This window comes from Gadus chalcogrammus, chromosome 23 (genome assembly GCF_026213295.1).
Source record: "Gadus chalcogrammus isolate NIFS_2021 chromosome 23, NIFS_Gcha_1.0, whole genome shotgun sequence".
Lineage (NCBI taxonomy): Eukaryota > Metazoa > Chordata > Actinopteri > Gadiformes > Gadidae > Gadus > Gadus chalcogrammus.
Window position 1 is genome coordinate 5,826,839 of NC_079434.1, and position 15,524 is coordinate 5,842,362.

Below are 15,524 nucleotides of genomic sequence, written 5' to 3' on the forward strand. Positions count from 1 at the left end.
CAATAGTGTTGGAGCAGGTTAGCCATCCGTTCTCTGGACAGGAGGCCACGGAGAACATCGTCAACGTGCCATTAGAGGATATCACATATATGGGACATCAAAATAAACTCTACTCGATGCTAATTGTTCGCTGTATTATTCGATGAGGATAATTTACTTAACTATTTGAATATCCTACGCGTTTGTGTGTGTGCCTGTGTGAGTGTGCATGCGTGATTGCCTGTATTTCGTTTGTGCTTCCAGCTAGCTGAGGAGCTAGCCAACGTACAGAAACTTGGAGACGGGTAAGTGAAAGCAGCGGGCATCGCCTTAATCAGTGGTACTTTTTCACAACAAAGTGTACACATAAAGCAATGGGGCTACCCGGTAGTGGTACCGACATAAATAAAAGCAGGTACCGTCCTTATGAATGCAAAACGTGATGGTGTAGAGGCCTCTCTGTAATCCACAACAGCTATTGCTATTGCTACTATCACATTAGCCACCACTAGGAAAGAGTAGTGACACACACACACACACACACACACACACACACACACACACACACACACACACACACACACACACACACACACACACACACACACACACAGACAGACACACACTCTTCTAGTTGCTAATGGTAGCAAAAGTTGGGCTAGGTTGAAGAACAAGTGGTAACTAATGTTGAGTTTGGTTGAGAAATGACCGCACATTAATCCATTATACAGCTTGTAAAATGTAACTTTTTGCCTGATCTCATTTCTTTAAAGGTGGAGGAAATGTCAAATCCGAGATCCCAATCACCACATTACAGGTGAACATAGTGTTAATTACAAGACATTTCATAACCATTTTATTAAGTCATGTTATTCTGTAGAAATGTGGAATAGATTTATACAAAGGTAAAATAATAAGGAGTTTGTTGATGTGACTTCCCTCTGTGAATAGAAGGTTAAACTGATATGTTGAAACTAAAGCTAAGAAGCATACTAATTTGCCCTCTCGTGGTCACATCCCCATCCAGATCAAACCCCCGGCAGCATGAAGACCCATCCCGGAAGTTTCCGTGGGATGAGCCGGACTTTGATCCCCAGGAGCTGGTGGCCCGCCTGGACAACCGGTCCTATCGCAGAGGGCAGCGGTCCAGAGACGACCCAGGAGATCGCTGGGGATGCTTCGAAAAGGAGGACGGCAAAGCTTTCCGTGGGAATCAGCGTCTCTCGGGTCCAGACGAGCTGGGCCATAGGAAGCCTCCACCGCTGCTCTTCCCAGATGAGCAAAGCCACGGCGAGCGCAGGAGGCTGTCACCAAAACAGCCCCACCAAAGGCACGACGGCCGGGTGAAGGCAGGCCGAGGGAGGGAAGACTTCAGGGGCCACGGCGATCCCGGGGGTAGGTCCCGCGACTCGCCCGACTGGATGGCCAGGGAGAGGTTACCATCTTCTCTGTCCCGTTCACGAGAGCCCTCCTTGGGCCGGAGGAGAGATGGGCCGCATAGGAGCCAGGAGAGACCCCTAGACCACAGCCCGGACCACAGGGCCCCTGACAGGCAAGGCAGAGGAGAGGAAAGGAGGGATAAGAGCGCTTCACACATGGAGAGGCATAGAGAGGACTCTTGTCGGGACAGAAGCCCCATTTCAAATCCACACAGGAGGGACATGGAGGGCCACGTGCATCCTGGGTAAATCTTTGTTGCGTGCTAAACTTGCTGAAATATGTAAAACAAGAGGACCATGGTTCAAGGAGTTCCTGCTTTTATTATGTTCCAGAAGAGAAAACATCCATCGACGACTCTTTTTCTGTTCTTTGCATGCCTTAATAACACACATTTAAGTATTGACATGTGTAGATGTATAACCAGAATTGACTTTGTTTTTGGTATCAGATACCAAATAATCTGTAGTGGGTAGTTTTTCCAAAACCTTTACATTTAGTTTATCTAATCCCTATACATTTAGTTTAAGTGTAAATGTAAAGGTATTAGACTTAAGGTGTGGTAGGTTTAGTATAGGTTGACGCAGGTACAATTTGGAATATATCAATTTGAGGACCAGTAATGGGTTTGTGGATCTTGGTGAGATTAACCAGATTTATCGAATCATTTTTTTCTATGCATTTTGTTATACTTTGACCGCTTACTGACCTTTGTTCATTAATTTAACTGATTGTTAGCAATGAATCAAGTATTATATCGGTAATCAAAATGGCCGATATGTAAATACTTTCATAGTAATTCCTCAATTCATTGGTACTTAGTTTCCGTATATATTATAATTTTGTAATTTACGATCTTTATAGGTCAATATTCGCAAACCACGGGAGGTTGCGTCAGTGCAGTCACTTGCTAAAGCGATGTCTGTCAAGTGTATCCCTGTTGAACAATCTCACCTGCTCTTATGTCAACACAGGTACGGGAAAGAGGAGGAGCTTAGGGATCGACCCAGAGATGGGTACAGAGAGGCGCTGGGGGATGTCAGCGCATTGACACCCCTCGTGGTCGAACACGGTCACGGCATCGCAAACAACCGGGAACCCCAGGCTTGGGATATGACCGACAGGGGCCATCAAGATGTGGAACGCCACAGCCGGCCCCGACAGATGGGGTTCACGCCGGACCGCGATAGGAGTTCGAACAACTGGTCTGAGCCCTGGGAGGAGAGCAGAGAAACACCCTTTCAAGATGGGAGAAGAGAACCAGGCCATGAATCGAGAAGAGGCCTCATGGGGAATAACAGAGCCAACCAACCTGGGAAGTTTTCTCAACAGAAAGGCCATGCTCACTTCAGAGTCGGCCCGCCAGCAGCAAGGGGCAGGATTGACGTTGGCCGAAGAGGGGCTTATCATGATGAAGAGTTGGCTACTAGCCCAATACGAAACGCCCCTCTCTCGCCGAAATTCCCCCGTGGATGTCAAGACCTTTCACAAGAACTTCAAGACTTTCCCCGGGAACACGCAGACTTTCGTCAGGGACGTCATTTATTTGACCAGGAACACCCAGCGCTTCCGTCTGAACACTCAGACTTTATCCGGGGACGCCCAGAGATTCCTAGACAGGGAAGTCCACAGTTCCCCAGGAAGGGACTTCAAGAATTCCACAAGCAAGGACTTCAAGAGTCCCCCAGACAAGGAAGTCCACAGTTCCCCAGACAGGGACATCAAGACTTCCCTAGGAAGGGACTTCAAGAGTTTCCCAGGAAGGATAGTCCAGACTTCCCCAGACAGGGACATCAAGACTTCCCCAGACGGGGACATCAAGACTTCCCCAGACGGGGACATCAAGACTTCCCCAGACGGGGACATCAAGACTTCCCCAGACGGGGACATCAAGACTTCCCCAGACGGGGACAGGGATGGAAACCGTTCCCTTTGGGCCACAAAGAGTTTAACCAGGGACGCCAAGGGCAGGCGTTCCGGGACCAAAGGGAGGACAATAGTCATGGAGAGCCAGGACAGGAAAACCCTCGGTCGGGAAAGGATTCTAAACCCCATATGGGGAGAAGCAGCATGTCCGGAGAAATGTCTGGACCCCTGGACCCTGTCGGGCCTAGTCAGCGGGAACACAGATGGAAGAATCAACAGGAATCCAGTGAGGTGATGGTGGTGTCGGAGGAGACTCTGACAATAAAAGTGGACATGAACCGTCCCGCGAGCAAAAACAGGTATAGTATTCTCAAACTTTAAGGGTGAAGGGTGAAAGTTCACGTTTTCTCTAGAATAACTATTTAAAATCGACCAGGACGATTGACTAGAGTACCAGCCAGCAGAGCGGATTGAATGGATGTAGTGGAGGAAGGTGCGTGGTTAAGCGAATGTGTGAAGACCAATGGAGACAGCCACTCCTCTATGACACCAGATTCAATAAGAGAATGCAATGATCCTTAAGGATGATGGATGTGCTCTCTTTTTATGCTTCTGCATCTGGCCCCTCAGTGCTTGAAGTCCCAACTACACCCTTTGCTGTATTGTGCAATAACTCAAAGACACAGGAACCAACGGAGAACATGCCTTCAAATGGGAACTATTCAAGGTCGATAAAATAAAAAATAATGTTGTCCACCGGGGAGGAGTTTTTGGTGACGGAATATTGCAAAACCTAAAAAGGATGAACATCTGTGTTTGTCTTAAATCTGAGGTGCATTGGAACACGTTGGAGCATCATGAAAACCGATTCAGACCCACAGAGCTCATTGATCATCCATCTCATCAGCAAGTACTTGTTATGAAGAAGACTGGAAGCGTTACATTTATTTAGTAGACAAAGATGCATAACTGCCCCATCACAACGGAAATGATTCACCGGTGCGGAAGGGATCAACAGTAACAGAAAATGTGAGGCGCTGGTATAAACTTAGACTCTTCATGAGTCACCGGTTGGAGAACTGATAAAAGGTGACTCTGGAGGACGGTGGAGCACCGAGCACAACTCTGCAAAAACTGCAACAAGCAAAGGAAAAAGAAATGATACCATTGTGCTTCCTCCCAAAGTGTATTTTTCAAATAATTGAAGAAACCAAGAGGTTACCAACCCGGAAGAGAGTTTTCTGTCACATCTTCTGTGCAGATGAGAGCGGATGGAAGGCTTTGGGCGTCATCACCTACAAAATATGATGATACTTCTTAGGCAAGAGATACTTCAATTCTTCACACTGATTGGTCGTCCATCAGCCAACCAGCTCACGCCCACCAGACACCAGTGACTTCCTCTTAATTCCTTTTTAAATATATTTGTTTTTTTAAGTCAGCATTGACCTCACTATTAAGCTTCGTAGAGATTTGCCCATTTAAGAGTTTATGGATCAAGCGGCCAACAAAGCAACAGATAATAAGTTTGAGATGACGAAGTAGAATGAACATTGATGCTAAGAAATCCTTTTGATGACTCAGAAGATCGCAATAAAGGTTATATTTCGACATCTACAAGCATGGTGTGATTGGAGGAGGCGCAGGTCTTAAAGACAAAATAATTTCTCCATATGAACTTCACAGTATTATCAAGTGTACTCATCTGGTTCAGATGTTTTGTGTGTTTTGTCTGAAGAATTTTCCAGACAGCAGAAGATCTGACAAGCCTCAAAACTAAAAAGACAATTTCAGCCCTCCATGTTGTGGGTTGAACCTGGATTGTATCGTCGTCCATGTGTTACTTGGCAGAAGGGGCAATAGGAAACCTACCTACATCCATTCCCAGGGAATCTTAACGGAATGGAAGATGGATGAAGTACTTTAAACAACATTGGACATTTTTTGTACCATTCCACCAAGATTCCTCCAGCTTTGTCGACATTACAATAAGGGAATAAATCTCGCCTACATCACTGATAAAAATCAGTGATGTAAACCAACCGACAGTTGCAACGGCAACATCTGAATTTGTGTGAAAGTGGTGAATTTCAAACAACGTCATCCTTCTTGATTGATAATCAGAATTTAGTCTTCGTTGATGTTTCTCTGTGGAAGGACCCACGGGTGCTGCTCGCCCAACAGGAGGTACTTCTGTTGGGCGAGCAGCCAAACAGTAGTCACCTCCCCTTCAAAGCTCTCATACTGGACCAGAAATGGGAAGGAATGCAACATCACCCCTTATCGCACGATGGAGAAGGCAGGGGCTTCATCTGGAACACCTGTGGTGGATACCTGGACAGAGCAACTGCAGATCGAAATCTCCCTGGAAACAACAAAAGCTGCGCTCAAATCGGCAGCCATGAAGCACCGGAGAACCACACTTCGTAAAACACATGAGGCCAAAGGGCTCTGGTGAATGGAGGACTTCTGTTGATTTAATGTCTGGAAAGAGGTAAAGAAAGATGAAGACAAGGAAGGCATTCACTTGCCGACTTGCTAGATGATTTCGTAAAAGACGGAGAGCAGCACGAAAAAACTGAACTTTCACTCCCACCCGTACCAACTGCATCCCTTCCTGTCTCTTTCACATTTAATGCACACATAACACAATTAGCATGCTATACGTTTATGTTCTGTATAATGCACATCACATTTTGAGGGTTTGAGGTAGAATGTTGTTTTTGTCACTCTGTGCCTCTAAAACGTGCCTTCCAAGGTAAGTTTGTTTGGTAAGGTAAAGAAATGTATTGAATTGTGGTATTTAAACTTAAATTTCAGTATCACTATCTTTATTATTGTTAAATCGTACCGCCTGTCTTGGATGACATGAAGACGATATTCATTTCTATCGTTCTTATTGATAGCAACGGTTGGTTGGTTGGTTCATTTACAGTATTTAAACGTCCATCCAAATACAATCTGTCATTTATGTCGCTCTGTAATCTTTTCATAGCAGTCCCTTCTGTCCCCTTTTGCTAAAGCCCCTCTCTCTCCTTCCCCCCGCAGTGCTCTATGCTACTCGTCCGACCGACAGCTGTCTCTGGACCTGGTCAACGTGGGCCGCCAGCGGCTCGACTTCCTGCCCATGATGGAGCATTCTGGAACCTTCAGGGAGAACGCGGCCATCTCGGGAACGTTTGCCCAGGAAGTGATCACGTTGGTGCACCAGGTCAAAGGTCAGCCTGGAGGAACTCACCGTTTTATTTATTCATTTCAGAAAACGTGATAAATGCTTGCGGGAGACGCTCACCTCCTGTTTAATTTTGCGTATTACAGAGCAGTACTTCAGGGGGAACACCATCTCGTTGAGCCAGCGGTTCTCGGCGCCCCAAGATGGCGGCCCCTCATCGTCCACCGGGCAGGAGGAGGAGGAGGTGGTGGCGGAGGACCGGCGGCCCACGCTCAACAAGTAGGTCCGGTTGTTCCTCCATCAAACACAAGCAGGGGTTTGATGGGAGCTGGCTGTTGGCATCAACTTCAGGGTATTGGTCCACTATTCTCTGAAAAATATTTTACCACTTTTTAGTTATTTATCCCCAAAAGAATTCTGACGCGATTTACATTGAATACAAAGTGGAGTGACGGGTAGTGCTTAGGCATCTCGTCAAAGTTTTCCTTCTTGACTATCCCTAGTAGGAGGGATCCACCACTGCGATCGTTACCAGGAGATATTTCTTGGCCTTTCGGGTCAAGGCTGTTACTGTGTTTAAGGGCTATACAATTATAAATGTATGTGACTACTGGTAGACTGCAGGGACAGGAATTGGAACCCAACCCATAACTGCTCGGTTAAACGTCAAGCACACTGACCACCAGACTGTCCCTGTTGTTTGCTAATTTACCCCTCAAAGTTTTCGTTCAATGATTGTAATGATGGTGAATAATAGTGTGTGTGGGATGTGCTGCTAACCCCATTGCTTCTGCGCAGGCGCTTCTCCATGACGATGAACAACTTCCCCGTCCACGAGCCTGCGTCAGCTGTGCAGGTATGAACCGCTGTCAGTGGAGGCTTCTCCATTGAGGAGAGGGAGGAAGATCCTCCCTAACATTGTTGAGAATAAAAAATGTAGATTGCCCAGACTATTGTAATGAATTAATGCCCTTAAATATGACTACTTTATTGCCTTTGAATATATAATGTTCGTTTCCCTGGGTAAAGGGACATTAGCACCCCCTATCGCCTATTGACAATTACTTCAGGGAGGAACGTCCTCCGGAAGCCGCCGTCCACTCCCATTCATTTTCCCGAAAGTACTGGCGGCCGGTGGATAACATGGGTTTCAATGGGAGAGAGGAGGAAAATCCTCCTCTGAGTGGGTGGGACCTTAAGGGGTCTGATTCGCGCAAAAATCTATCCGTCTGCGCTATGAACCAATAAGCAGGATCCCTGGATGTTGAGCAGTGTTGCCAGATTGGTCCGATTTCCCACCCAATTGGGCTACTTTTAACCATGTTAGGCTGGAAAGATCATCATTGGGCGGGAAATCTGCCCAATCTGGCAACGCTGTCGATAGCAAACCCGGTCTGCATTGCCGCGGTGTTCAGTCTGAAAGACGCAGAGCAAGTGAAATCTGCGATAGCGCGATCCTAAATGCACAATGGAAACATTGGAAACGGAGGACATTGTTAACGTCTTATTACAAAAAGCATTCCATTCATTCAGTTACAGTGCTAAGTTAGCGACCAAAGAAAGAGGTAGACCACTTCCCAAAATCAAGGTCACCAGAAGTAATGGCAACCTCAGTGTTGTGAGTGCTACATGGTTTGCTAGGTACGCATGACTTACTGGTAGCATTACAAGCAATTGTAACTGAAAATAAACATAGCTAAATAACTTCAGTCAGTGAGGGCAAAAATAGGCCCAATGATAGGCCCAGATTTTTTGATTTACTTTTACAAATCAATAGTAGGCCTGATTTGACTAATATGCTTTGCATCCTTTCCTTCTCAAATGACAGTGATGCCACTGGTGGCTTTGTATACATTTTGTTCACATAACTCCCTCCCTGCTATTTTGTAGTTCACCAAAACACCCTGAAACAACTTGAGTCTCACATTCTTATGCCACCATACACCAACAGTGCAAGCATGCCAATGGCAACCAAGCGCGCAGTCCTTCCTCCCTCACTTTAAAAACCACCAGCCGCCACTGACCGCTGTTCTCTCCTCTCCTCTCTAACCTTTTGGTTAAAGTGAAACACCCTGTACGCTAGGCTATAAAGTCAATGTTCACAAATAGATTTTGGTGTGCACTTGAGGTATCCCCGGACTTCAGCGTGCATGCGCCTGCCATTTCCAAAGATGATAGGGGCTTATTGCCATTGTTTCCATTCGTGGCAGACCTACCTGCACGCTAGATTCTCTCCGGCAGAATCAGTACCAGGAAGTCATTTCCACATTATATTGTTAACAGAGGTTGTAGTGAATCCAGGAGAGACGGTTACGGTGTTTCGATTCACCCAGACCGGCATTGTCCTTTAAATGACACCAAACAGTGGTGGATAAAGGTACCAGTAAACGGCCAAATGATGGAGACATATTGAAGGACCATAGATCCTAGGAACATAGAATGGCGTCCCTGGGCCAGCAGTAAGTGCTGAGGGTGATGGTGACGGTGTGAGGTGCCCCTACAGCCAGAGCCCCCGGAGCCCCTGAGAGACCCCGATGACCTGAGGAACAACCTGGAGCGCCGCCGGCAGGAGAGGACGGAAGGCGTGAAGATCACCATCGCTGGAGGGAGCCGGCCCCTCGGGGCCCCGGGGCCCGCCAGGTAACGGCAGTGTTGTCATTCAGGCCTCCTCGTTTGGTTGTACAAGATGAACTGCAGGATGCGACTGTGCCGTCGTGGCGCTTCTGTTACAAGATGGAGGCTGTTTGGTGTTATCTGGTGTTATTGTTCTCTCACAACCGGAGACTAAGGCCCAATCCCATTTCTACCCCCTTACCCCTTCCCCTTACCCCTCCCCCTTGTTTTGAAGGGGGAAGGGGTAAGGGGTAGAAATGGGATTGGACTTACCCCTTCCCCTTACCCCTTCAAAACAAGGGGAAGGGGTAAGGGGTAGAAATGGGATTGGGCCTACATTCCGATTTTCTTCCTTTTGTTTCCAGTGAGCCGGCGGCCATGTTTGCAGAGTACGGCGGGTTTGGAGAGCAGGAAGAGGCGGGGAGGTTCCCCAGCTGGCCTGAGAGGCCGTCCTATAAACCGCAGGGCGCCAGGAACCCCAGGGTGAGAGACCTTATCTTGTGTTATTGATTTGCTAATCTTTGACCCCAGTACGAAATGTTCCAGCAAGGCGGAAATGTGTGTTTTGAGGAGAGAGACGTGCAGAGAGAGATCTCCAATTCCCAACACCATGTCAACGTTTCACCATCGGCTGAGTGAACTTGAAGCTTACAGGCGATCCTCCTTCTCCTCCCCTAGTTTCAGAGGAGAGGCCGGGGTGTTTGGAGGCAGAACGTCAACCCCCCTGGCCGGAACGGTCACCTCGGCAACCGCCTTGGGCCGCCCCATCAGTAGAAACCATGGCAACCGCAAAGCTGGTAAGCGGGGGCTGTCAGTATAATTATGGGCTGAAATTAATATTTATGACCCAATCGGATCCTAGTTTGTATATGTTGAAGTATTTTTAAGATTTTCTTTATAGGTTTTTGTACGTTCCTTGTACTTCATTCTCTTGTTTCCACATAACCATTTTCTAGCTCGCTGTCAGTCTGTCTGTCCGTCTGCATTCTCTGATATCTGCGTGGACTGATATCCTCTCGAGCCCTCAATTCATCTGTCCGTATAATAGGGTCAAACCTGTGTATCTGTCTTTCTAAAGCCCAGACAATATTTAACCGTGGTACTTTATCTCTCTTGCTCCTCCCTGCTCCTCCTCTTTAGGCTCTCGTTTCAGACAGGAGAACTGCCAGCTCGGTTCTTTTTCAAAACGCTGCCGATTGGCGTGGAATGGCTGGTTCTTTTTAAAGCTCACTAATGCCGATGGAATGCTCTGAATACACAATACTGTGAAGACTCTCTGAGAGCATGAAGACGGCGTCCAGGTCAACGTCTTTCAGCGATGTAGGATGTTAGGGTGGCCGCTGTAAGTATGAACATGGGCTGATCTGATGGTTTTCCTATGATCTGTGTGATGCACACATTTTACTACGTTTTTCATTCTTCACTTTTCATTTGTCTTTGTGTTTGACTCGTCGTGTCTTGCTTTCTTTCCTTTTGAGTGGCCATGCCAGATTGGTTCGGGGCACAGCCAAATATATTCAGTGCTTTATAGTCGCGTGCCATTTCAGTTGAATACCTGTCCTTCATTTCAACCTCCTCATTTTGTCCTCAGAAATGATTCAACGCCACGCCCCTCGTGTTGAAATACTGCTTTTGAGGGTGCTTCTAATTGCTTGATGTTTAAGTGTTCCGTATGATCAGAATTAAGGTTTATATATTTTTTGTCAATTAACAAGCCGTTTGGACAAATCAATTGACGCTCTCTGTATAAGAAATTGCTTGACTGATTAAGTGAATCTTCCTGGTGTATATATAAAACTTTTAATCTGTTTAAAAAAATAAATCGTTGTTTTGTTGACTTAATGCAGCACGGCTGGTATGTTGTCTATTCCTAGACAGATTGACTGGAAAGTAGCAACATGAAACAAACTTCTGTGAAGGGGCCAAGTAAGAATTCTACAGTCATAAATGATGGAACAATCTACTTGACACTTCCACATATTTATTACATTGAGGATGAGGTTTAAAGCATTGTTTTAAACAAAATAAACTGCTTTTTTTCATGCTTATTTTTGTATGAAACATGTTTTGAAGATCAAATCTTGGTCTTTATAAAAACAAATCATGTTCAACAATTGATTTAATGCTGCTCCATTCTTTAATATATACTGAATTAAACTGTTAACATTAACAAACATCTCTATGGAAAATTCTTGAGGCAACATCAATGCAGCATTGCAATCTGATAATGAGTAAACAATTTTACTCATTCAGGTAGAACATATGTTGAATCATGATCCATATGAAAAAGGTGTATATAAAAAATATATTTCAACTTATTGAAAATTATGAATGAAATGGCAGTTGTCCCCCATTTTGTGTACTAGTAACAAAAGTCATGTCAGTAGTACCAGTTCGGTTTCTCGTCGGCAGATAAAAAAGAGCAAGTTGAAAACTGGGATAAGGCGCGGCGGTAGCTGTATTTGGACTTGATTTTTCCACTCCATTGAAATTATTAAAAGACTGTCTCAAAAGGAAAATAATATTTAATATATGGCCTCCACATTCCATCCGTTGATTTTTTTTCAGTTTCTTCTGTCCTAGATTAACTCAATATTGCAAGTTTCCAACTTTTCCAGGGACACCCAGACAGATATTGGAGATAAAGCGGTATCATCAAGATATATCAAACCAGGTCAACGCTCACTTTGGTCGATCCCAGTGAAGACTTGTAGGCAGGGTTTAGCTAGTTTCCCACACTATCACCTGTCTTGACCCTTGTCCCACCTGAACCCTCAAGACAGTGGCTTTACCACTGTTATATTCCTTTGATTGTATGTTTACCACCTCCACCACCACCGGTTTTAACCCTGTTACATGCAACCTGCAGGGTCTCTGGTTTTGCTCCCAGGGGCCAACTGTGTAGGATTGTTGTCTTGTTCTGTGGTTCTGTACAGTATAGCGTGGTGGTGATGGTGCCCGTGTGCTTCAGGAGGAACGGGCCTCTGTTTGAAAGGTGTCAGAGGTGCGCGTCGCATGGGAGGGGTCGAAACATCACGTCCATGTTTTCCTCCATGATAATGTCGTAGCGACACAGGGCGGGCCTGGGAGAGAAACGCGAAGACAAGGGAATGGAGTTAAATTAAATGAGTCCTCTCTGTGTGTGTGTGTGTGTGTGTGTGTGTGTCTGAGAGAGAGCCTTTGAGATGGTCAGACCTGACACCCACTACATTAGATTGTTGAGTATCAATAATGAAGTCATCAGTTGCTGTTGGACATCAAGCGCCATAGATCCAGTCTTTAATGTATGGTTTCTAGTCTCTTGCACGTGTGTCATCCTGTGATCGTGATATATGGTGCCTTCACATCACTGGAAATTATGGGGAAATCATTTTCGCGACGTCGGAAAGTTTGCGTGAACAACATTTTACTCAATATAAAAGAATCAACCATCATATCACATACTTTACTATTGAGTGATGTAACGTCTATTGGCATGACTTTGCTCAGTTTTAAACATTGTGTACTGGTAAACCAGCTCTAGATAAGGGCGAGTGTTGCCTTCCATATAGTGGCAATACTGTATGTGCTTCTCATGAATAAAAGCAAAAGGATAGTAGGTGAAAGGCATCAAGGAAATAAAGGCATGCAAACATGAAACTGATACTACTAAGCACATGAACGGTCTCTGTCGGGAACACGCGTAAGCGTGAAGTCATCCCTCTCGTTATCCTCGTTATCACCAGGAGAGTGAACGCGCCTGTAATGCGTATAGCCCTCGGTGGGGGGGTGGGGTCAGGCCTAGAGCTCACCTCTCGGGCCGGTCCAGGGGTATCAGCCGTATGCGCAGCAGTCTGATCTTGTAACGCGGGCCCATCACGTTGCCGATGGCAATGCGCATGGAGACCTTCTGGACGGGGTGGACGTCCTCGTCAAACTGGGCCAGCAGCCGCGTGGTAGTGTACTGCTCGAAGCGGAACAGCTTGCTGAGAGGAGGGGAGGAGCGGGAGGAGAGGGGAGGGAGAAGGGAGGACAGGAGGAGAGGAGAGAGAGAGAGAGAGAGAGAGAGAGAGGACAGAAGGTGGAGAGGGGGGGGGAGTGGAGAAGGAGGAGAGGAGCAGAAGGGAATAGGAGAAGGAGAGAGAGAGAGGAGGAGGAAAGGGGTGGAGGAGAGGAGGAGGAGGTGAGGGGGAGGAGAGAGTTGGGTCAAGGCTGGGCCGAGCATTGATGTGTGGGGGTAGAGATACAGGGGGCCAGCTCATCGTGAAGTGACTCAAAATAGGTGGCGTGAGCAGAACGGCACCAGGAAACGGGTCAAAGGTCGCGATGGTTGAGGGGCGAGAGCTTTGAGAGGTGCAGCTATCGGCGTGTATTAATGTGATACACAAAGACCCAGTTAGGGAAACAGTCTGGCAATACCACATTCTGATTCATCATGCAACTATTGGGAAGGCAGGCATATTCAGAAGTCTGTGAACCTAGCAAATGATGCAACCTGAAACAATCAATAATGTGTATAATAATGTCCTTAGTCACGACGTAGATGGAATATGCCGATACCAATGTCATGAAAGTGTAATATATATATGTATTGCATGGGGGACACACTCACTGGTCGATGCGTGTCTCTGTGAAGTTCCTGCCGTTGTAAAGTCTGATGTACACCGCCCCCCAGCGGAGGTACTGGTTCCATGTCACCATGTCCACCCTGTAGCTCGCCTCTGCCACACACAGGACACCCTAGGCATTACACCCATTACACCCTTAAGTTACCAAATGGACTTACCCTAGCGCTCACATCCTCATCCAATCAGAGGTTCTTCAGAATCACTTCTCTGTTTCAATTCTCTTTATATAGGTAATATGAAGCATAAAATTCATCATATGACAAACGGGGGTTTTGCTGGTAATATAAGTATAATATATATAAGTATCATCAAGCTCATGTTATGTACCGGGCCAGGACAGCAAACCAACAAAAATAGGATAACACACATTGGCCATCAATGGTGCTTTAACACACAAAGGAAACCCCTGCTCACCCACCCAATACTAGCGCTCATGGGCCTAGACCTGCTATGACAGCTTTGGGAAAAGGGTCAAAGGTGTGTTATCTGTAAGTTTGGTCCACCCCCCCTGCACTCATAAAGTAGCCAGTACATGAAATTAGCAGACTTATAATAAGTGTTAAGATCAACACCACAATGCTTACGAGGATGACACCTCTGTGAAATGGATCTACTGCGGTCAGAAGGTTTGAACGCTGCTTTCACTCTGAGTCACATGTAGTTTTGATTTGACCGTGTTGTGTTTCTCACAGGTTAAGCCCTTTCTAGACAGCGCTTAACAGTAAGGGTACTATATTAATCATTAATAAACGAAAATTAATGCGGGAATAATCATTATTATATAGCATTAGCCTAGGGGTTAGGTTTAGGGTAAGGGTTGGGGTAGTTTACTAGGTTACTAAACACATTAGTTAATTGTCAATTAACTGTTAATGCTTATAAGTGCATTAACTAATGTAAGTGGATGTAACCTTATTGTGAAGTGTTACCTACTTAGCTTTACAACATTTAAAGGGGTGATATTATGCCATCAGTGGTGAGTGTGATCAGCCATTACAAGCTGTTTGAAAAGCCTTTTCCTGTGTTTTAGAGATGATGGATTGATGAGTCTACCAGCCTACCCAGTGGACTGTTGCTTCAGTCCTCTGGGTAGGCTGGTAGACTCATGTCATTACACTCATGTCATTAAAACACAGGAAAAGGCCTGTTTCCAAACGGCTTGTCATAGCTAATCACATTCCCACCTGGTGGCATAATATCACCCCTTTAATATCAGGAGGGCTTTCCGGGAGGAACTCACTCCTGTAGGGCAGTGTGGCGGTGGTGCTGAAGAAGGCCTTGGTCTGACCCAATCCCAACAGCGTATCCTTCCACCTGCTGACGTCATATCCTGCAGCAGAGAGACACACGGGCAGCATGGTAACATCCGGAGGAGGTTGGCTACAGACGGTCACAGGGGTAATTGCCCTATCCGACAAGATGGTCAGAGTGGAGGTCCTTTATTGATATTTCAGAGGGACCACATTTTCTGATGCATGCCATCGTTGATCATAGGCAAAAGTTTTAGTTTTTTCCATGTGTGAATTTTGTATTTTTTTAAATATAGAGCTGTATCTGGCAGCAGATAGGGGTGTGGCTTCTGCGCCCTCTGTTTATTTATTTACTTCTGCGTGTACATGTATGTGTTCCCCCCACTCCCCTCCTCCCCTCCACTCACCGAGCACAGGGCAGGGGGCGGGCTTAAAGGCCTCGCACTGCAGGCACCGCCCATCCAGGAAGTCACTGTAGAACGCGCACGGGTAGCCGGTCAGAGAGCACGTGCGGTTCAGACTGCACAGGAAGAGGAACACGGAGCGCTGGTGGTCACAGACAAAATAAGATTTTCCTGAAAGAGAGGGTGCAAGAAAATG

At 46.2% G+C, this 15,524-nt stretch overlaps 2 protein-coding genes across 3 annotated transcripts in view; one reads left to right on the top strand and one right to left on the bottom strand.

The window, feature by feature from the left end:
* Positions 1-27: 27 nt before the first annotated feature.
* LOC130377508 (BCLAF1 and THRAP3 family member 3-like) lies at positions 28-11,743 on the top strand. 2 transcript variants are annotated; one of them, XR_008894217.1, is made up of 12 exons: positions 28-284; positions 753-796; positions 1,007-1,663; positions 2,391-3,641; positions 6,331-6,500; positions 6,601-6,733; positions 7,253-7,310; positions 8,958-9,094; positions 9,433-9,550; positions 9,746-9,864; positions 10,208-10,409; positions 10,659-11,743. XR_008894217.1 is itself a non-coding variant. In XM_056584657.1 (11 exons), the coding sequence occupies exons 2-10, from the start codon at positions 762-764 to the stop codon at positions 9,839-9,841; spliced, it is 2,655 nt and encodes an 884-aa protein (XP_056440632.1). In that variant the 5' UTR covers positions 28-284; positions 753-761; the 3' UTR covers positions 9,842-9,864; positions 10,208-11,739. The 2 variants fall into 2 exon arrangements, 1 of the variants encoding a protein (XP_056440632.1); XM_056584657.1 differs by having other exon boundaries at positions 10,208-11,739.
* lipib (lipase, member Ib) overlaps positions 11,120-15,524 on the bottom strand; it is an 8,069-nt gene continuing 3,664 nt past the window's right edge. The window contains exons 6-10 of the mRNA XM_056584666.1: positions 15,332-15,499; positions 14,915-15,004; positions 13,659-13,767; positions 12,859-13,032; positions 11,120-12,150 (exon numbers count right to left, since the gene is read on the bottom strand). Of these exons, the coding sequence (XP_056440641.1) occupies positions 12,066-12,150; positions 12,859-13,032; positions 13,659-13,767; positions 14,915-15,004; positions 15,332-15,499 (626 nt within the window). The 3' untranslated portion in view covers positions 11,120-12,065. The remainder of the gene's footprint in view (positions 12,151-12,858; positions 13,033-13,658; positions 13,768-14,914; positions 15,005-15,331; positions 15,500-15,524) is intronic.